Source organism: Vespula pensylvanica, chromosome 4, assembly GCF_014466175.1.
Source record: "Vespula pensylvanica isolate Volc-1 chromosome 4, ASM1446617v1, whole genome shotgun sequence".
In the NCBI taxonomy this organism is placed as follows: domain Eukaryota; kingdom Metazoa; phylum Arthropoda; class Insecta; order Hymenoptera; family Vespidae; genus Vespula; species Vespula pensylvanica.
Genome location: NC_057688.1, coordinates 9,029,464 through 9,053,481, shown reverse-complemented (window position 1 = coordinate 9,053,481; position 24,018 = coordinate 9,029,464). Strand labels below are relative to the sequence as shown.

Genomic DNA, 24,018 nt, shown 5'->3' with positions numbered 1-24,018 from the left:
GCTAATTCCAAAATTATTTTTTATCTATTTAATTATTATTATTATTATTATTATTATTATTATTATTACTATTTTTTAATTAAATGTACGTCAAAAACAAAAATATATAAATCTCTTTATATACGCATAAACACGTTTGTTATAATATATTATTAAAAAAAAAAAAAAAAAAAAAAAAAAAATGGGACAAAAAACCAATTAAATTAAATTGAACGTATATAATTCTCTCTCTCTCTCTCTCTCTCTCTTTCTTTCTTACTGCAAAAACAAGTTTCACGGTTATACGCGTAGACGAGCAGTTCACTAACTCGTCATTTCGTTTTACGCTGTGTCGCGTAAAGTACGATTACAAAGCCGTCATATATGTATGCTGGACCGTATAGGTAAATGCAATCGTATATGTACTCCCATCTATACTTATATATATGTGTGTGTGTAGAACACATACACACATACAATTTCGCCCCTGAAACTAATAGATGGTACTAAAGATTGCGTCCCATTTATAACACGCGAACTTGGGTACCCCCTTCGTCCAGTCATCCTCTCATATGCCCTTGTCTCTCTCTCTCTCTCTCTCTCTCTCTTTCTCTTTCTCTCTTTCTATATCTCTCTCTCTCTTTCTCTCTCTCTTTCTCTTTCTCTCCCTCCATGTCTTTCTCTCTCGCACTATTACTACGTCAGCACTACGTTCATCTCTACAACCACATGTTACCATCACCCCACCCACTATTCTATGATCATATATATGTATGTATGTATGTACGACCGATCTATACATATAACAACGTTGTTCCCTATACCCTGCCAAAAGGTGTCCTCCCCTCTTGCACTTACTCCGTCGTTGTTTGAAGTTTTGGACACGTGTAACGCTCACACGTACGAACATATGTATATAGATATATATATATATGCACACACACATATATATATATATATATGTATAGTGAACGAATTAAGGGTTCGTTGCATGCACCCAACTAGTACTCAAAAAGACAAAGAGAATACAGTAACGTTATTATCTTGAACGATTTCCGACTGGAATTGGATACTTTCCATTTGGTAACTTATCGCGAAAAGATCGAAATGATATTATCTGGATAAAGATAGGTTTTGATAACGTTAGATTTCTACAGGAATTTACGTCATTGTCATTCTATCATATATTTTACCGGTTAAGTCTTCTTGACGTTCGTGATATAACACCGAAGTTATGTTATTATTCTCTCTCTCTCTCTCTCTCTCTCTCTCTCTCTCTCTCTCTCTCTCTCTCTCGATGCAAGCAAACTCGTCTTCGGTAATAGCGTCTTAGATGGAAGAACATTTTATCGTAAAGATGCTGGAACATCACTTCGAGCTAGATAGAAAATTCTGCCATATTCTGGGCTAACAAAATCTGAGTCACGATAATGTCCTATGTCGGGTAGTAGTATGACGTAAAGTAAAAGAATGAAGGAAGGAAGGAAGGAAGGAAGGAAGGAAGGAAGGAAGTAAGAATAAGAGAGGAAGAGGAAGAGGAAGAGGAAAAGATAAAAGAGAAAGGACAGAGCTGGGCCACGAAGAGAGATGATAATGCTGCTGGTGGTGGTAGTTGTGGTGGTGCTGGTGAAAGAAACTAGAAAGTGGAGAAGTAGAAGAAGTAGAAGAAGAAGAAGAAGAAGAAGAAGAAGAAGAAGAAAAAGGATAAGGGGATGGGTGGGGTGGAATAGGGTGGTTTTGAGGTGGGGGTTAAGAAGGAAGGAAAAAAGCATCGCGATAATGGTCGCATGGAGCCACAGGTTTCCCAGACGTACGACCCTCACCCTGTCATCCTATAGGCCATTCCTAACTTGCTCTTTCATGCCTCCCTAGTTTCTCTCTTGTCCCCTTTTTCTACATAGATGCTGCCTTTCTTGCCTCGCCGTCGATCTCACTACCTACCATACCTCTCTCTCTCTCTCCCTCTCTCTCTCTCTCTCTCTCATTCTCTCTTTCTCTTTCTCTCTTTCTCTCGCTCCGTCTCGTTTGCGCTTTGAACAAACGGCGTATGCGCGTGCCACCGGGGCATGCTCCTGCTTGCCCTGCATCCCACCGTGGTGGTATTGATCCACGAGCGCTCCCTCCCACTCCCATCCCTCTTGCTCACCCAACGACAGGGATTGTCAACCAACCAACCAACCTACCTACCTATCTACCTACCCCTCTCTCTTTCTCTCTCGTTCTCTAATGCCTTTGCTAAAATAGTCCTTCGTCCTTCTCATTCATCCACACATAGAAGTGTACGTGCTTTTCGAACGATGACTTCCCCTATTTTATATATATTTCCTCTATCTCCCCTCTCTCTTTGTCTTTTATCATCCCTAAAATGTTAAACGAACGATAAAGGCAATCCCTATCCATCGTTAACCAACGTACCAGTCTAACGCCAAAGCCGAACGGATTTTTAATGAAAATCGAAAAAGGTTGAAGATCCCTGGCACGAAGTTAAGTTGGTGAGAGGCTGATGGTGCCGGTTGTGGTAGTGCGGAGAAGAAAAAAGGGCCCGAACCCATGCCGGAACGCCTACCCACAATCCAAACTGAACCGAACCATCCACGCGGCATACTACTCTCTCTTCACTGTCTTCGTTCACCTTTTTTCTTTTTCTTTTTTCTTTTTCCTTTTTTCTATTTTTTTCCCCCTCTCTCTCTCTCTGCTTTTTTCTCTTTTCTTTTCTCCCCCTTTCTCTTTCTCTTTCTCTTTCTTTCTTTCTTTCTTTCTTTCTTTCTTTCTCGACTACCGTTCCATTTCATTTCTCGGATTCGCTCCCTCGTAGTAAATAGTAATGTAGTAGTAGTAGTAGTAGAACGTTCGCTGTACTTACGTAGACGTACCGAACGCACGTTCGTCTATCTGCCCTCCAAGCAACTCGGTGCCATCCAAGCGATTCTCTTCTACGTCGGCGTTCAACCAACCTAAAATATGATGCTACGTCGACGGACTTTGAATAATGGGAAATACCATTTTGTACCACTGTACTAGTCGATATTTCTATTCTCATCTTCTGCGTCGTTCGTAAAAAAAAAAAAAAAAAAGAATAAAAAAATAAACAAAAAGAAAACAGAAAGGAAGAAAATATATTGCAACGAGATCACGTTTCGAAAAAGTTACAGAAGCAGAAGAGGAGAAGAACAAATGTCAAATATTCCGGAAACAACATGGATTACGATGATTAAACAATCGGCGACCTCCTATCGGTGTTGAATCGGAAAGGAATTCCATTTTGTAAAGGCAACGGCCAAACGCGGTTACCCTCGCGATTAGAGACAAGCAATTTGAAAGATAATGACTACAAACATGTGGTGGGTAACGTCAATGTAGAAGTACGAAGAGGCGGACGCCCATTTTCAATAGGGCTTACGCCCCCTACGTGAAGTAGCTTGATACTTTGCATAAAAGCACAGCGAGGGAGATGTGGACTTTAAAATACGTGAAAAGTTTCGCCTCGTGCACGGGCCCGAAAGGATACGTACACATACATACATATATTGTATGAGGCATAAAATAACGTGACTATTTCGTTCTCTCTCTCTCTCTCTCTCTCTCTCTCCTTTTCTTTCTGTCTTTTGTGCTTTTTTCCTTTTTTTTATCCTTTATTCTTTTATCTTTCTCGTTTTGTTTTTATTTTATTTCATTTTTTTCCTTTTTTTTATTACGAGAAGCATCATCGTGGAAAAACTTTAATGCAAGTGTTTCATCTCTCGTTTGAAGAGAGAGAGAGAGACAGAGAGAGAGAGAGAGAGAGAGAGAATAAAAAGAAGAAACGAGTATAACCGTGGAATTTTTTAATTGGATATCTTTTCTAATTCGTTCGACGCAAAGAAATTAACGTTCTATCCGCGTCACGTATCACGTTTGAACAGAGATGCCGACTGAAATGTGGAACTCCATCTCCCGAAGGGATGTCATCCAATTAAAGTTGAAGTTGCGAAACTTGCGTATAGGCAGAGACGACGTCACATCATCGGAACGACGAAGATGATTCGATTGTGACGACGAATACAGAAATCATTATAATAATTAGAGTATCGCTTTCGTAATCTTTTATTCGAGTTCAACGTATCCTCGAGGATTTAGGCAATGAAATCGTGCTCTGATAGAGGATGATATTTTTCCAAAAAAAAAAAATAAAAAATTTTTTATATAATATTTTAGAATCCTCTCTTTTTGTTTTCTTTAAAAAAAAATCACGATTCGACTCGAAAAAATTCGAGTTCGATTTTTATCCGATGTTGAACCTTGTTATATTCCTTTGATGTAACCTTCGACACTCGAATCCTTTACTTATTGGATAGCAGCCGAAATGAGCTTGCGATCATCCCGAGGGTGCGCGCAGTTAAGCGTTTCTACGAGAAGGAAAAGGGATGAAGGTAGAAAAGAGAGAAATATATATATATATATATATTATTATGTGTGTGTGTACATATTATATATACATATATGTATGTGTACGCGCGCGTGTGTATGTGTAGATACGAAGGGATTTCTGATTGCCCGCTCAAATCATCTATAATTTTGATTGCAATGAAAAGCAACATTTATTCGCGTGATTAGAACGATTCAACGAAGGAACTCCGATTTATCGTATCACATAAAATTTATTTAACGAGCGTGTGCGATATAACATAATTTCGTTTCTATAATCGCATTATTTTTGAATCGTACAATGTATTCGTTAGATTTCTTAATTATTGATATTATAACGATTTGACGTATATAGTAATTATTTAAAGTTAACGATAAAGATGAAGTACCTACCCTTTTAGCGATATTATTATATCAACTTCCATATCGACCTGAACGATCGCAGACTCGTTAGACTCCTTGTAATAACCCTTTCTCACATCGTCCTTTGTCGTAAACGAAACACGAAACTCCCCGAACTATTTCGAAGCACTTACGTGTGTACGTGAGGACTTACGTACATAGTTACGTATGTAACGCACGTACACGTACTTACTTCGTTTAAATACAGCAATAAAAGAAACTATTTTTCTTTTCTTTTGTTTTGTTTTTTCTTTTCTTTTATTTTCTTCTTTCTTTTTCTTCTTCCTTTCATTTTCTTCTTGTTTCTTTGTCGTTACTATTTCGATACGTGTTATCTTCAAAAAAGATCGTTCTATCTCTCAATATTCGTTGTAAAGAATACTTTATAAATATTTTTTAAGATATTATTTTATAAATATTTTATAAAATATTATACATAATAGTTTATAAATGTAAAAAGTGTTATGTATAATATTTATATGTAATATTATATAAATATATCAAGTATTATATTTAATATATAATAATAATATTATACATAATATATATATATATATACATAATATATATATATATATATATTATTTATAGTATTATTTAGCCAATATTTACGTCTACGTATAATCTATATATGACCAATTATAAACCTTATCGGAGAAATTATCAATTTGATTTCGTTCGAATAGCATTCAAAATGAGGGGAAAAAAAATATTTCATGCGAAGAGATTTCTCTCGTACAATTTCACGTATATATACAAACTAGGATGATGTACGTAGGTACGTACGTCGCGTCGTATAGGGTCAAACGCAATGCCGCGTTAATGAAACGCGATGCGAAAAAAAAAAGAAGAAAAAAATGTTGAAACATCCACTCTCTTTTAACTATACCATGTACATCCCAACTCGAACAGTTCTCTAGAGATCGTAACGTTTTTAATTTCAGCTTATTCGAGCGGGAGAGAGGATTTTTTCTTTCTTTTCCTTTTTTTTTTTTTGTAACTCTAGGAACGTATACCTTCACCCCCAACCCACCCCCATACTTCGCCCACAATTCCCTTATCAAAAGTGAATTTAATCAAGTTAATTTTCAAACGACATTTAAACGTCACTTTATTACTTAACGTTACATGAAAACGCGTGTTTGTTAGCTGGATGCCAAAAGGATTTTAAAAGTTGTTATGCGTGTGTGTGTGTGTGTGTGTGTGCGCGCGTGTTTGTGTATCATTTATATTAATTATGTTTGAAGAATAAGCCCGAATATTATGTTACGGATGAATATTGTAGTTTCATTCGACTAACAATTTTCGAAAAAGAACAAAAAGACAAGGGTACGAAGAAAAACAATTTTCGTTGGAAAAGAATTTTTAACGAGCAAGTAAAATATATAGTAGTTATATGTATATATACATACCTATATACTTCTTTTTTGATTTTTCAAAATAATTGCGTAAATGCATTGATTGTTCTGGTACTACTGCTGTAAATGTTATTAAATTAATCACGTAGTAATATACAGATCATTGTACCGTGCGATTTCGCTAGTGGATAAAAAAAAAAGAAAAATAAGAAAAAAGGAATTTCAATAAGAATTAAAAATCGATCAAAATGAGAGAAAGAGAAATTGAAAGCAAAGAGAACGAGCTCTCCCTCTCTTTCTCTTTCGTCGTGGAATAACGCTTTCTCACTCGTAATACTAAATCAATATCTGGCGGTAGGGTGAAACGTTGTGTAGTAGTAGGTCTTACAAAAGTAACGGCCACAAAATGTGCGAACGAAAACGATCGTTTCGTTGTTAAACCTCGTTAAACTTTCTTTCTTTTTCTTTTCTCATTCGAATATCAAAGCTTTGAACACGACGTGAAGTTCTTCTAGCTATCGTTTAAACGATCTCTTTTATTGTCTCTTTAATAATCTTTGATCGAGACATTCTAGTTGTGAATGAAGAAAAAATTGAGTTAATTAAATTTAATAAAAATTAAACCGATTAAGAAAACATTTCGTTTCTCTCTCTCTCTCTCTCTCTCTCTTTTTTTCTTTTAGAATTAAATATTAATCGTTTATAAGAGAAATCATTTGTTACAGTATTGAGAGCTAACGAAGAACAATTCAACGACATGAGCTTGCGAACTAGCCCACCTTGGCTTTAATCGAAGGCATCCTCGCAGATGCACAGGTATCGACATAAATACGATAACATTTAATATTTTATAATCTTCTACTTAAAGTTTGAATAAAGATTTGTTCTATTTTTTATTTCCATTGATTTTTTCTCCTTTTTTTTTTTTTCTTTATTTTTTCTTTGTGAAGACAAAGGATACGTTTAAAAAGATTCTATCTATCGATGATCCCACTAAATCCGTTTATTCTCCGGTATATATATATATATATATATATATATATATATATATATACACATACAGACAAAACTCTTCGTCATGGTGGAGGAGAACGCAGGGACGGGTGCTCGACTGGATGGGGAGTTGCAACGTGGAAGAGGAGAAAACGTAATCTTACGTGGCGAATCGCGTGATGTTGTTCCTAGTACATCGTCATCGTCGGCTGCGGCATTGAACAATAACGGTGTTACGAGTAACAGCAATCTGGCTAGCGGTGGTATAATAAACAGTAACAACAATGGGTCATCCCCGGCTTCCAGTGGTATCGGCAATCCGAATCTCTGTCAAGAGGGAAACGAATCTCAAACACACACGCAGGAAGATGGTAAAAGACTCAGTGCTAATAGCAGTCCAGTTGAGAAGAGAAGTTCGGCCAGTGATAAGTCGGTTAGTCCGATAGATAAGAAAAATAGTCCGATCGATAGGAAAGACAGGTCTAGTCCCATAGATCGAAAGAGTAGTCCCGTAGGTTCGTATAAAACGATCTTATATTATTATTATTTTTATTTTTATTTTTATTTGTTATTGTGCTAATTAAATCTCGAAATTACTCAGCTAACGATAAACTAACGAAAACTCGAACGTTTACTCAGAAACTCGAAACAGTTCGCCATGTCGAAGTCCAAGCGAGAAAACCCGAAGGTCCTACGCGTTAAATCGCGATAAAACACGGCTCGGCGAGTCCGGAAGAAATTTAGATTCGCGATCTAGAAGTGCCAGTCCTGATAGGGGCTCTTCCAACAGGACATCCTTCCTACATCGTGGTTGCAGCGATCTATCGGGCGTCGAAAGGCTTCGAATTTCTACTAATCCTGACTCATTGAGATCGCGAAGATTTTGTAGAGTTACGACGGATCCGGAGACCGACGTTCGTAAAGAGATCGTTGATAACGACGTACGACCGGAGGAAGACAATGAACCACCTGATCCAGCTCCAGGAAGTAGACCAGCCTCACCGGCAAATTCTTTAGGTAAAGATTTTTTTAATTGTTAATCCGTACAGGTATACCTGCACACACACACACACACACACACATATATATACATACATATACATTATTTTTCAAATATGAAAAAATATCTTCCTTCCAATATTTTCTCCTCATTCGTTTCTTTTTTGTCCTCTCTCTGTCTCTCTCTTTTTTTTTCTTTTTTTTTTAAACACGTCAAAGGGATTTGCGACGACAGCGTAGTCGGAGCAAGATTATCGAATCTACATGGTAGCGGAAGTAGCGGAGGTTCCGTTGAATTAGCTAGCGCGAGAAGGCTACGATTGGAGAACGAACGATTAGTCGCTGAAGTTGCGAGGTTGAGAAGGTTGTTACTTACCGGTGCGGCACGTGGCGAAGTTGGAGCCGAGGATGCGGCATTGGAGGAGGAGGCACGCTTTGTCGCCCTCGAAATGGAATTGCAACATGCGAAGGAAGCCTTGCATGCACTGAAAGCCGATCGTAAACGATTGAAGGCCGAAAAGTTCGATCTGCTCAATCAGATGAAAGCTTTGTACGGTACCCTTGAAGATAAGGAACGAGAGCTACGTGATTTTATACGTAATTACGAACAGGTGATCTATCGATTAGTCGATTCGATTGGATCATTGATTGTTTTAACATCCTATTTGGATTCTTTCTTTTGTTAGTTTTTTTCTTTTTCTTTTTCTTTTTTTTTTTGTCTTTCGCTCGTACGTTCGTTGTTTCTTTTTCTTTTTTGCTTTTTTTGGTTTTTTTGTTTTAATCAATTTGGATTGCGTAGCGTATGCGAGAGAACGAGGCTACGTTGGGTCGTTTTCAACAACAGGAAGGCGGTATGTCCTCGGAGGAACGTGAAAGAGAACGAGAGAGGGAACGTTGGAGCCTTTTAAGAGCAGCGAGAGACGAGGCGGATAGAAGCTTAAGCCTTGCCGCGAGTCTGGCTGACAAAGAAGTTGCCCTATCGCATGCACGTGCTACTATAAAGGAGGTAAGAAGAATATACGTCGTAATAAACGTACCTTTTATATACATATATAAGAATTTATAATATATATATATATATATACATATAGTAACGTATATATAGTATATATAATTTATAGTATATTTATAATATATGACATATACATACATATATATATATATATATATAAACTTTACGTTATCTACACAATATAAAAATTATTTTATCGTTCGCATGCGATCTACAGCTTCAACGTCAATTAATGGAAAGAGGAGGCGGCAGTGGCGGCGGCGGAGGTGCCTGTTTGAGCGATCAGGAATCCTTGGTGTCCTTCCCACGTGGTACCGTAAATGGCGTGGCAACTCCAGGTGCTGGAAGTAACAGTGGCGGTGGTGTTAGTGGTATCATCCCTCATATCAATTCTCAGCCACCCTTAGGGACAACGGAGTTGGGGATGGCCAGTAATATGAGTGGTGGTGGTACAGGTGCAATATCCTCGGGTGGACAAGCTGGAGATCGTGGTAGCTGTAGTGCCGATAGTGGTGTTCGTGGATCTAGCGATAGAGAAAGTGGTGGTGCAACGAGCATCGGTGGAAATCTATCGGACTCGACGACCGACGGTAAGTCATACGTTAAAAAATTATCATGTCATCGACATTAATCTATTATCTATGCACGTAAATAAATACATATACATATCTCGCACACTATATACCTACATATACAAGATTAGATAGAAGAGAAATAAAAAAAATTAAATAAAGTAAAAATAACATGAAAAAAGAAAGAAACATAAATATGAACGAAGTTGCGCACATACGCACTTTTTTTTTCAACGCATATTACCCAATCCCATCGATAGATTTTCAACGGATATGAATATATTGTCATCCTCGTCGTTATTATCAAATATACCACGTCGATGTTCTCTCTGTTATTCTCTCTCTCTCTCTCTCTCTCTCTCTCTCTCTCTCTCTTTCTCTCTCTTTTTTTTCTCTCTCTCTCTCTCTCTCTTTCTCTGTTAGCGAGATCATACGGTCGATTGTGTTTTAGCGTTTAGCTTCCTCTCGTATAAGTCATCATCTCTCTTTTTTCAGCCCACGTCACTTCGTTCAGAATCGTAACTCATCCGGTTAATAATAACCGTTTGGTGAGAGCCGCTCGTTAAAGGGCAGGATTATCTAAGTCGTTTCCACTGGTCGTTGTAAAATCTTTTATGAATTATCTCTACTACTTAAACAACGTCGTTTCCTATTTATTATCCTATACCATTCTTATCCATTCATTCGTACTTAAAACGTTTTTATTTCTCTTTCTTTTACTTTCTCTCTCTCTCTCTCTCTCTCTCTCTCTCTTTCTTTCTCTATCTAAACGTATCCTCTTCGTAAGGATTTGCTAAGCTCTTCTAAGATTTCACTGACCTATTATCTATTTGGTTGGTATTAGAAAGCCGTATTGAGAATATTGACGTTCCTATCAGTATTCGTACCAATACTTTTACCTGAACGATGATAAAATCGATGAGAAGAACTACAACATTCATTATAATTGCATTTATAGAAAACGAAAAGACTCGACGGATCTGGGGGGTGGATGTACGCTTTGTTTTCTCAAAACTTTCTGTCATATTTATTCGCGTATTATTATACCATGAATTATTTCATATACTTCAAAATTCGTTTGTACAACATATACATATATATATATATATATATATATATAATATATATATATTTTATTCTTTCATATTCATTAACGGAGATAAAAAAAGAATTTTTTTTTATTCAAAAATATGACTTCAGAAAAACTATTATACCTCTTTCTCTCTTTTTTTCTCTTTCTTTCTCTTTTTTCTTTCTTTTTCTCTTTCTCTCTCTTTATCTCTCTCTCTCTCTCTCTCTCTCTCTCTCTCAACATTCAACAGTATTGTTGAAATTCGTCTGATACATATATTAAAGTATATTGTAAAAAAAATTTATGTCCGTTATATTATTTACGCGCAGGAACACCGACAATTACGATCGAAGGAAGCGGTCCCGACATGGACAACATCTCTGTGGTATCCTCCGTAGCACCTCCCCACATGTATCAGTGTAAGTGGAAAAGTATAATCGGTACTCGTCGTTTATTTTCAACATCCTCGTAATTCTGCGAGATTATCAGGAATCATCTCTTCATATTTCCATCAGCAGTAATCTGATTTTTTCCTCATCAGTTCCTTTATATCTTATATATATTGTATGTATACATATATATACATATATACATACATACATATATATATATATATATATATTTTTGTAATACTAACTACAGAAAGGAGAAGTCCGTGATGTTAAAGATCATCATCGTGTTCATTGTCCAAATCGTTATTAGTTTTGAAGGAGATCCCAGGAAACCCTTGATAGTAATTTTTTAGACCGATGCATGCGCATGCTTATACTCCTTTCGACGATAATTCATAAATTATCTATCAATCAATAAATCTATTGCTTATAGAAAATAAATTAAGGTTTTATACGAAGGAGGATATATCTATCTACTTACCTACCTACCTACCTCCCTACTTAACTATCTACCTACCTACCTACTGCACGAATTCTAATTATTTAATTTGATCTCGACAAATCAATTGATCGCTTCGGAACTCCAGATAGTCTCTAATTTGTGGAAACAGTCGGCTAAGAGTTTGCAAAATGCGTTTGAATATATATATGTGTGTGTGTGTGCTGCTAGTAAAGAGTGACGTAAGAAATAAAAAGAAACAAAAGTTGCAAAAAATAGAAAGAAAAAGAAACAACAAAAAAATGAGAGGAAAATATAAACATGTTCACTAATAAAAATTAGATTAACACATATATACACGACACACATCTTCTCGAATTTATATATATATATATATATATATACATAGATATATATTTATGTATATATGTATGTATATATGTATATATACGTACAATTCTATTACAATTGAATTTGTCTTTCAGCAGCGACGACACCAAAGGATTGTAGTCCCACGCTGTCACCATTGAATGCATTTTCAAGATCTACAGACAACACTTCGTTATCACGATCAGTGGAACAATTGTCGAGTCCTTTAGAACCTGAACCAAGAAGAAGCAAACAAGCACCAACTGTAGCAGCACCTACAACACATTCACGCTCTTCCGCCACTCGAGGTGGTACATGGGGTTCTATATCAAGGTAAAATCTTTCTGTATAACTGGGTAATATACATACATACATACATACATACATACATATATATATATATATAACATATTACGTATTTTATATAATTATATTTTTCGAAGGGTTTTCGCACGGTCACGAAATCGAAAGAGTGCTAACACTTCCAGCAGCGGAAGTGGTGCTAATGAATCTTCAGAGGGATTCGATCCTTATAGATCATGGTCGCCTCTTACCGAGGAAGGTTATGCCGAGAAGCTTCGTTTGTTGAGAGAAGCAGCATCGGTGCCAATGGAACGATGGAGAGCACCGACCGTTTTAGCATGGCTCGAAGTAGCTCTTGGTATGCCACAATATGGTCCAAGATGTGCAGAAAATATCAAATCCGGCAAGGTAATATTAACTCCGATATATACATACGTATGTACATACATATGTACATACATACATACACACATATATATATATTCTAATAATACATCTTATTATTATGTCATATAAAATTTATTTATGTATTATATATCTATCATATCATATTCCTCAGGTACTCCTTGAACTAAGCGATGCTGAGTTGGAAGCTGGTTTAGGGGTGACTCATCCTCTTCATAGAAAAAAGTTGCGGTTAGCTATCGAAGAACATCGACATCCTAATCTGGTTAGATATCCTTGCATAGCTCAGCTCGGTCATACTTGGGTTAGCTCAGAGTGGTTACCCGATCTTGGACTAGCACAATACTCGGAAAGCTTTGCTACCAATATGGTCGACGCACGTATGCTCGATCATTTGAATAAAAAAGAATTGGAAAAATTACTTGGCGTATCGAGGAAGTTTCATCAAGCTAGTATAGTACACGGGATACATTTATTACGAATGTTGAATTACGATCGTCAGGTAAATATATATTCGACTGACGAACACTATGAAAATTCTTGTTTCTTCCATGTTTACGTGATCGATCATTTTTCATATAACGATCATTTTTTTTTTTTCTTTTTACTTTTTTTTTTTTTTTTGTTTAACACAAACTTTCAGGCACTCGCCGTAAGAAGACATCAATGTGAACAAGTTGACACGGATCCTTTGGTATGGACTAATCAAAGGTTTATAAGATGGGCAAGAAACATCGATTTGACCGAATACGCAGAAAATTTAAAAGGTACGTAATCGATTAATCCATTACGACGATTCGATGATTTCGATTTCCATAATTTATGTGTTATAAATTCTACAATGTGAAGATCGATCTTCTTTCTTTTAATTCGTCAAGTCGTCATAATCCTTTTAAACATATGATCCAATTAATTAAATTCTAGATTCAGGGGTACACGGTGCGCTCGTTGTATTGGAGCCATCCTTCACTGGCGATACAATGGCTACCGCTTTGGGTATACCACCAGCGAAGCACATGATCAGGCGACATCTAACAGCCGAACTCGAAGCCCTCGTTTTACCAGCAAGGTACTCTGTCTACTGTCAACCGGAGACCACAAATATGGACAACGCTCATTAATCAATATAAATTAATTAATTAATCGTTGAAAAAATGATTACTAATCTCGGAAGTATATGAGAACAGTTGCTTCTTCTTCTTTTTTTTTTTTTTTTCTTTTTTTTTGTAATCTTTCCGAGGAAGGAGATGTACCTTGCTGTTGTTGTGGGATATATTCATTCACTCGAGTCATTTTTTCTTTTTGCAAGTAATATTACATAAAAAGTCTCAAGAAATGATTGACACGTTGGTGTCTGATCGATAACGACGACCATGACGACGATGAAAAAAAAGAAAAAAGAAAAGATTTAAAAAAAAAAAAACAAGAGAGAAAGATAACTCTACAAGCTACAGCTACGATGCCCGTTGTTCTGAGATACGACATTATCAAACATTCGAAAAGATGGTCTAAAGAAATGTTCCAAGTAAAATTGATCGATATGATATAATGGAATTGATTATACCAGAATATACATAAAATGATCGATGAAACGAACTAAAGGCTCTAGAAAATATAAATAATACCTCGGAACAACGTGCCATTAATTGCGAAATTGTCTATCGTTAAAGTCAGGCCTTTTGAGCTGCAACAATATTTACAATCCCCTTTCGAGGGTTCATTAATTGTGACGATGATGATAATGATGACGACGATGATGATAATGAGAATTGAAAAAGGATGCTTACGGTTTTTCTTGTCCTTTTTTTGTTGTTCTTCTTTTCCTTTCTCGAAAAGAATTTAGAAAAACTTTTGAGGATTAAAAAAAAGTGCAGCTCAAAAATGAACGAATGAATGTTGTAATAATCTGAAAAAGCTCTTTCATCAAAACTAATCAACGCCATTCCGAATGATTTATCGAGTTTTTCAATTGCAGAAATTTGGACAACTGCTTAAGCGATCAACGAATTACACAGTGTAACATCTTGCCATCGACAAGCGGTTGAACGAATCTTACATTTCACGTCAAACATAACGAGAGTTCGTGCCTAACTCATAAAAAGACAGAGAAAAAAAAGAAAAGAAAAGAAAAAACTTTTTTAAAAACTTTTGAATACTTTTTTTTTAAATCTCTTTTTTCTACTTTTTTTTTTATTTCTTTCTTATTTATTTATTTATATATTTTTTTTTAATAGAGAGAATTCATATAGTTATAGAGCTAAAAAATTATTATCGTTAATATAATAATCAATACATGTACATACACATATACATATACTTATACATACATACGCGAGTGTGTGTGTGTGTGTGTGTGTGTGTGTGGTGGATGTGGGTGGGTGGGTGGATGTTTTAAAGAGACTAACCAAACCAAAAAGTATGTACAATGGCAATGTATGTACATGCATACACTTGAATATCTTAACATTCGTCAATCAGTACAAGTATTTTCTTGAAATTGATTGTCAAATCGTAATTCTATAACGTATAAATTGATACACGTGTATCTAATAATATAAATAATAATAATAATAATAATAATAACAATAATAATAATAAAATAATAATTATGATAACAACAATAATTATAATAATGATAATAACAATAGCGGTGTGGTTAGCGTTTGATTATCAAATTTCTCAGGCATATACGAGAGACGTATGTATGTACATACATTAAATAGAAGCACAAAGAAAAGAAACATTTTCTCTAATATATATATATATACATATATATATATACATATATATATATATATGTATATATATATATATAAACAAGTAAATAGACGCTCAAAAGAGATCGCCGGTATAAATAGTTGAATTATTAATAATATGCAACCAGGGGCTAGTGCCGTTCTATTGTTCGTATGTTATTAAAAAAAAAAAAGAAACAGAAAAAAGAAAACAAAAAAAAAAGAAAAAAAGATAAAAGATAACACTAAAAAAGAAAAAGAAAAAGAAAGGCAAGGCAAAAAAAAAGACGTCGTCGCTGTTTTGAGGATAGAAATTCAAAGATCAAATTGAAGAGATACTTTTATCGCCGATTCGCACACTTTAGAGTCGTGTTTCAATGAATTAGTTTGACAAAAAAAAAAAAAAAGAGAGAGAAAAACAAAAAAAGAAAACAAAAAGGAACAAAAAAAAGTAAAAAAAAAGAAAAAATGACAAAAAGAAAAAGAAGAAAGATAGAAGAAAAGAAAAAAGCGATCAAAGAAAGGAAAATGATTTGACGAAGAATTTTTGCTAATACCATACATATATATATATATATATATATATATATATATATATATATACATACATGCATACATACATACACACATAAATACATATATACTTTTATCTATTTATATAATAGAAGTGCTCGTTAATGTGATATCGTATTTCGTAAAAAAAGAAAATAATTTGCTCAAGATCGCAAATTAAAATCATTCCGACGATGTTATCTAAATAAAGAAAAGAAAAACGACAAATAAACGAACGAATGAACGAACAAACATACAAACAACAAACAAATGCTTGTCGAAATATCGAAGATTCTGAAGGAACTATATATGTACACTTTATAATTCGTATGTAATGAAAACGCACAATTTATCGACGAGTTATCCAATTACGCAAGAATAGCTTCGAGAGTGTTCAGAGATTGATAACATAATTAGAAATTAGCGGTTGAAATTATTCTAATGATATTTGCTTTTTTTTTTTATTTTCCTTTAGTTTCTCTCTCGTTTATTTTCATAATGAAAATCGTTTATAAATGTTCATGCATTCGAGTCTTCGTCGAAGCTTCTATATATCTATCTATTTCTCTTTCTCTCTCTCTCTCTCTCTCTCTCTGTCTCTCTTTCTCTCTCTCTTTAAGGATATATATATATATATATATATATATATATATATATTATACATATATAATTAAAAAAAAAAGAATCATGGAAATTACAACTTATATAGTTAAGAGAGTGAGTTTACGAGGAAGGAAAGAATAATAAATAAAAAATGAAAATTAAAAAAAAAAAAGAGAGAAAGAAACAAAACGAACGAGAAAATATATATGTAACTCACAATATGACGCAGTAATTAGATAAAAATATAGGCCTAAGGATAACGAGTAGATGGCAAACTTTCGCTTCGACTATCATTGAAAAATCGAGCTTTTACACATTAAAAAGATTAAGAGATGATTTAAGACAAACGAAAAATAAAAAAAAAAAAGAAAAAGGAAACAAAACGAAACAAAAGGAAAAAAAAAATAACGAAAAAGAAAAAAAAAAAAGAAACAAAAAACGAAGGACGAAAGAGAAGTGAAAAAGGTATGAAAGAAGAAAAGAATATGCGTGGGAGAAAATAATTAGAAAAAGAGGAAGATTAAAGTGAATGGTTAAATAATATGTAAAATAACCGTTAGTCAATTGGGGTACAAAGTAGCCGTAATATACATATTTATCGATCTCTACACATGCCATACTTGGGTAATATCGGGTATACACACACGTAAATACAATACAAATGCAGTCGACATAATGTACATATACAAAAAAAAAAAAGGAAAGAACAGAAAAGACAAAACAAAAAAAAATAAGAAAGAACATACTAAACACTTGGGAAAAAACGTGTCACGGGACATTATTATAATATTATATATATATGTATATATATATATATATATATATATATATATATATTCTTGGCACCAATGATTCTACAGTCCCCTCTATCGCGGATTCCATTTTAAATGTTTCTTATAGCTGAGCCGTAGCCCACAGCTGCTGCCTGCACTGCACTGCGCTATGTACAGCACATGCTAATACTAGTGATCGTGGTGTAATCCTTGGACGGACATGTTCGATTTATATTCTTTATTGATAATAAATTTTGTTTTCTTTTATTCGTTTGAAAAAAAGTAAAAAAAAAAAAAAATTAAAGGAAGAAGAAGAAGAAGAGAAAGAAGAAATATCGATTAATACGATAATATCGATTATGTCGTTAGAATGATAATCGATAACCATGACTAGCCATGGATAACATCACTGTGCATATTATAGCTCCTATTATATTTTTTCCTGATTAGTTAAGTTTAATATTTATACATATATACATACATATATGTATGTATACATATATATATATATAAATATTTTTATTTATATATAGATATAAATAATATTTTTATTTATATATATATATATATATATACATATATATATATATATATCTTTTTACTGTTCGATGTTTCGTCAACTGGTCCGATCAAATGCACCGATGTGTCCTATGATCGTTTCGAAGGATGTACGATCATCGAGTAAACAATTATCTATTATTCATATTTTCATATATATATATATTATTATCGATGGTGCACAGAACAACACTCTTGTGTATGTATATTTATGTTGTAACTAGATTATTCATTTATATGAATCTTCTTTTTTCGAGCAGCTGCAGCAACCAATGGTATTAAAAATTAAAATTCTGATCGATCATTGGAACGTCAATTTTTTCCCATGAAATTTATAAATTCGATCGATTTAAATATATCTTTAACAAAATATATATACATATACATATATATATATATATATACATATATATTTCGGAATTGAAAATCTTGAATATAAATGAAGAAAAGGGAAAAGAAAAGAAAAAAAGAGAAAAAAACAGTTAAACAAAGAAACGGTCTGCTGCAGTATGTATTCGAACGTGTATGTGTGCCCGCTGAGACGCCAAAGTGTGTGCATATAAAGCGAAATAGAAAGCGTGTACGCAGAGGTGTGCATGAAGCGTGGTGTGCATATGTGTAGAAGTCAACTGGAGGTCGTCCCGAAGGGCAGCACTGTCAGAGGTCGTCAAATGAGTACCATGAGCGCCGGTGGTAGTCTCAATCGTGGAAGCAGAGCTCTACATCAGCACCATCAAACCTCACTATCGGCTCTTCATATGACGGCAAATCATGTTGGAACTGTTGATAGACGGAGATCCAGTCTCAGGGTAATGTACTACAATAATGATTCAAGAGTCTCGTCCGTAAACGACCGTATTAGGATTAACAAGGATTATTCCAATCTACATTGTTGCGTACACATTTTTAATAGAGAAGTGTACGTCGTTATTATATTCAAATCATTGGAGACAAGTTGTTATATATCATTATTTTTCTGTATTTTATTTTTTAGTTTCAAAATATTTTTATTTCGTTTTTTTTTCTTTTTGTTTTTTCGTATTCTTTGTTTTTCATTTTTACTTACTCTAAAAATTACTGCGTAAAGTATCATTTTGGAGAAAAGTTAAATTTTATCAAAATTAAAATATCGAGTATTTGAAATTTTGTAATAGTTGAGAAACGACCAATCAATAAACTTGTCCCATTGATATTGAAACTTTGAAAATTATTAAGAACGGAGAACCGTATCTGACAGAGATAGATGGGCTTTTCGATACTCTAGATAGCGGTAACGTGTCTTTTCATTTTCATGTGCATGTTCAACAAGTATCTGATATCAAATGTGCATGTTACGCATCGGAGACGCGGATCAAAAACGATCGAGAAAATACCCGTTCCATTCTTCGCTTCATACTTTGCTTATTTTTTTTTTCTTCTCTTTTTTTAATAGGCATGTCCATAAACTCCTTTTATACCCGTGTATGGCTTGAAAAACACATAAGGTTGATCGATCGATATCCACACGTTTTATCAATTTTTCTTCCTTCTCTCTCTCTCTCTCTCTCTCTCTCTCTTCTCTCTCTATCTCTATCTCTTTCTCTCTTTCTCTCTCACTTCCTCCATTTTTGATATTATCGCATAACACAACGCTTGATCGATGATTCTCACTCGATGCACGGAGATATGTGATAAAATATCTTTTCCCAATATATATGTACATATATATATATATATATATATATATATATATGTATATATATATATATATATTATTGAATATTTCCCATTTGTTTTCCTTTTCTTTGTTTCTTTCAATGGTCTCCATGCTGTGAGCTATGAGCTCGTATTAATTCCAAGATCGAGATACATATATACACATATATATATCGCTGTGTTTTGTGAGTATTCGTCCAAAAAAAAATCTTCTAATAAAATAAAATTTCCCTTGAAACAATTGAAATCTGGTATTTAACATGAATTAATTCTTAGCTTCGTTAATTACATACATACATACATACATATCTTTGTTAAGCGAACCAACGAAAGAAAAAAAAAACAAATATGACAAAAACGAAAACGAAAAAAAGAAAAAAAAAAAGAAAGAAAAAAGGAAAGATAGGAATAAAGAAGAAAATGAAAAAAATAAAGTAGAAGATCATTTTGATTAACTAACCAAGGAGAGTTAAAAGAAAAAAAAAAAGAGAAAATGGATAGACGTTTAGGCGAACGTTAGTTAGAACGTTAGTTACGTCCGTAATGAATAAAAAATGCTCGAAGGTTATACATAGATAAGTTTTGAGATGTATAATAACTCTGTTTTTCGTCGGTCTCATGATATTTCACGATTTTATAGAGGGTGATTGTAGATTTTTTAGAGTCCTCGTAAAAATCTCTCTCTCTATCTCTCTCTTATCGTCGATCCGCTAGAAGAAGAAAAACAAAAAAGAGAAAAAAAAAACGTGAAGTATACCTGCTCGTACATATTTCTTGTATCTCCTTTAATCTATCCGTAAATTCGCTTGAATGAGGAGAGTTGTAAAAAAAAAAAAAATGATAATAAAAAGAGAAAAAAAGAAAAAATAAGAAAGAGGAAAAAAAAAATAAGCAGAAGAAGAAGACTGATCGATTTATGGGCCTACGACTTTAAGGTTCGCGCTCATGCTGATACGTAAATAAAAATAATGATAATTTAAAGAAACAAAATTAAAAAAGAGAAAATAATAGCATTACTAACAACAACAATAACAATTACAACAACAACAACAATAACATCAACAACAACAGCAACAACAATAATAATAATAATAAGGATAACAATAACGATAATAATGATAATGATGATGATGATGATGATGATAATGATAATAATAATAATAATAATAATAATAATAATAATAATAATAGCAATTATTATTATTTTAAAAAGAGGATTCTCTCGATTGAAGAAAAAAGTAAAGCCCTCCCAGCCGCCCTTTACCCGCACCCCCGACCCTCGAAAGAAAACTAAAAGAAAAGATATCTTTTTCTTTCAACTATACGAAATAATCGTAAATCTAACGTCTGTAAACCATGATTGTTACCTTTTATGGTCTCTAATCGTGTGTATAATATCTGACATAGTAATGCACATCATCGGACGAGAAACTCTGTATATATAAATTCTGTATATATATATACGTGTAGGAATATACATACAATACGTGTGTCGTCCTTGTGTGTCTGATTGGACCCCTGCCTTGTACGAGAAAACAGCATCCATTTATACGAGCGAAGCTAACGTGAATAATATCTAATACTATATATATATATATATATATATATATATATATATATATACATACACATAAACATATACATAAACATATACATTTACATATGCTCGATTATAAATAATTTAATTATTGCGTACGCGTACCGAATCATATTAATTAATCACTTTGGAATATAAACAATGACGAAAGGTGTTCCATTAGCCTTAATCATCCTGATATACCACCACGATTATGTAAATATAAACTATAATTTCAATGTGGAATAAAAACGTGTGTGTGGGTTCTTAATCGACCTTCTTTCGCCTTTTACTAGTTATCGTGGATGAACTCACAGGTATGCGTTTAAAAGAAATTAAAAGATTAAAAAAGAAAAATACATATAAAAAGAATTAAAAAAGAAAACAATTATCACAATTTCTCTTGTATAAATAAATATTTCTATATATATATATATTTCTTTTTCTTTTTCTTTTTATTCTCATCAATTTTCTATGTATCACTAACGATGAGTATCTCTTACTATCTCTCTCTCTCTCTTTCTTTCTCTCTTTTTCTCTCTCTATCTATCTATCTCTCTCTATCTCTGTCTATCTCACTTCAGAAACATCTTCGAACTTGAACATACGTACGTCTGTTAAGACGAACGTCTGATCAAAAAAGAGAAAGATGCAATATGTATATATACATATATATATATATATATATATATATATATATATATATATATTCTCTTCGCTGTACCATCGCACGTGCTTTCGCTTTATCATAAACTTAATTTAATGTGTCATCTTGTCATGTATCATGACTAACTGATCTCATAACTCTTGGAGTTATACTCTAAAAAAACTCTTTAGAACTTGTACCATAAAAAAAAAAGAAAAGAAAAATATCGAATCTTCATTAAGAAAAAATAAATCATCTTTCTTATCGCTCTATCGACATACAAAAACGCATCGACACGTTCATCGTGATGCGTGAATTTCATTCCTCGACATACATGTATATACGTACTTATATAACCAATTTAATCTAAAAATACGTGTTAATATTTCCCTCGAATTAACCATCTTCTCTCTCTCTCTCTCTCTCTCTTTCTCTCTCTCTCTTTCTCTCTCTCTCTCTCTCTCTCTCTCTCTCTCTCTCTCTCTCTCTCTCTCTCTCTATCTCTTCTTAATTTCTAATTTGATAACGTTCGATCGGTTTACGAAGAGTGCTTGTTAAACTTGTAAAAAGAAAAAGAAAAGAAAAGAAAAAAAAAAGAGAGAAAAAAGAAAAAGAATATCCAACGATCGACGAATAAAAAATTCTGAAAATTAGAGAAATTTATCCTTTCCTTTTTCTCTTTTTTAATCGCAGGGTTCCTTGAGTCGTGCGTTTGGTTTACGACCGAGAAGTGAAAAGGCGTCGCCATCATCCTCGTCGGATACAGGAAGTCTTGCCAGTCAATGTCAATACATTAACAGCGTACGAAGTAATTCACCGGCACCTGAGATTACCGTTGGGAAGAAGCATCGTCGTGTTAAGAGTATCGGTGACATCGAATATATAACAAGCGTGGCGGTAAATACACCAGTCTGACAAGAGGATAGGCTCCATCATTCGGGGCCTTATAGAAGTTTGAGCGAACGTGGATATTCATCGTCTTATTCATCGTCTCAGTGTAGCTCCTTCTCGGGTTACAGCAACGTATTAGCGGACGATCAATATCAGTGCGAGCAATCAACCGGGAATTATTATCAATTACAAAGCAGCTCTTATTCACCGCAAAGCTTGGGCCAACCATTTCCCGGTGTACAAAGATATGGGAGCCTGGCCGAAGAAACATGGCAATCAACCACGAAAGAGGACACAAATACGAAGAAGAAGAAGAATCAACGAACTTATCTGGTGGAGTAGTAATTCGTAATTTTCTTTTTTTTTCTCCTTTAAATAGAATCTTATATTTATCGATCGATCTCCCTCTTTTTTCTGTTTTCTCCCTTTTTCTCGTCTCGTTTTTCTTACGTTTCTGTTTTTTATTATCTTTTTTTTTTTTATTTTTTATTTTCTTACGGATAATAAGTAAAATCGATCTCTCATAAGTATATACATTGAAAGAATCTCGATTGATTCTTTACGCATATCGATAATAATCAAGTATATCCCATTACGGAATAATAATATAAAGAGATAATTATCTCGCGCAAGAAGTTTTTTATTAATTTTTTTTTTTTTACTTTTTCTTTCTTTTCTTTCATAGAACACAACCGGAATATATAACGATCACACGGTGATATAACATTGAGAAATAATTGAATGATAACGAGAGAGACTGGCCTATGTATGTAAGTACATGAGATTTTAAATTCTCGAGACGATACGATTATCAATGAAAAAGAAAATAAATGATCAAGAGGAACGTCTGTGATTGTGAGTATGTGTGTGTGCGTGCGTGCGTGCGTGCGTGCGTGCGTGCGTACGTGTATGTATGTGTTTGACTTAAACTTCATACACGATGAAACGAATGATAATCACGTTTAATAACAACGAATATGATTATTTCGCTTCAGACAAAAAGAAAAAAAAAAAGAAAAAGAAAAAATAGAGAAGAATCTATGTTTTTACGTTATATCCGGTACTAATTCTATTCCTGCCACATGACAGATACGATTAATATTATAATAATAATAATAATGAGAGAGAGAGAGAGAGAGAGAGAGAGAGAGAGAGAGAGAGAGAGAGAGAGAGAGAATGAAAGAAATTCTTTTAACGAGGATAGCCCCATTACTACGAAAAGAACCCAAACTGTATACATATATACGTACATACATACGTGCATACATACAAACATAAAAACATAGATAT

The 24,018-nt window shown here is 33.8% G+C and overlaps 1 protein-coding gene across 17 annotated transcripts in view; it reads left to right on the top strand.

Annotated features, from left to right (window-relative positions):
* Positions 1-24,018, top strand: part of LOC122628589 (kazrin) — a 34,693-nt gene extending 10,675 nt beyond the window's left edge. For 6 of the 17 annotated variants that reach the window (XM_043811012.1, XM_043811010.1, XM_043811013.1 and 3 more), the window contains 13 exons: positions 6,869-6,959; positions 7,207-7,651; positions 7,776-8,153; positions 8,355-8,746; positions 8,935-9,141; positions 9,365-9,737; positions 11,121-11,210; positions 12,108-12,324; positions 12,435-12,702; positions 12,854-13,201; positions 13,343-13,466; positions 13,624-13,768; positions 18,543-19,981. In XM_043811012.1, coding sequence (XP_043666947.1) covers positions 7,222-7,651; positions 7,776-8,153; positions 8,355-8,746; positions 8,935-9,141; positions 9,365-9,737; positions 11,121-11,210; positions 12,108-12,324; positions 12,435-12,702; positions 12,854-13,201; positions 13,343-13,466; positions 13,624-13,768; positions 18,543-19,005 — 3,435 coding nt within the window. In that variant the 5' untranslated portion in view covers positions 6,869-6,959; positions 7,207-7,221 and the 3' untranslated portion in view covers positions 19,006-19,981. Of the gene's footprint in view, positions 1-6,868; positions 6,960-7,206; positions 7,652-7,775; positions 8,154-8,354; positions 8,747-8,934; positions 9,142-9,364; positions 9,738-11,120; positions 11,211-12,107; positions 12,325-12,434; positions 12,703-12,853; positions 13,202-13,342; positions 13,467-13,623; positions 13,769-14,674; positions 14,801-18,542; positions 19,982-21,487; positions 21,509-22,530 lie in introns of those variants that run through there. The other 11 variants (XR_006327075.1, XR_006327076.1, XM_043811018.1 and 8 more) reach the window with 11 other exon arrangements.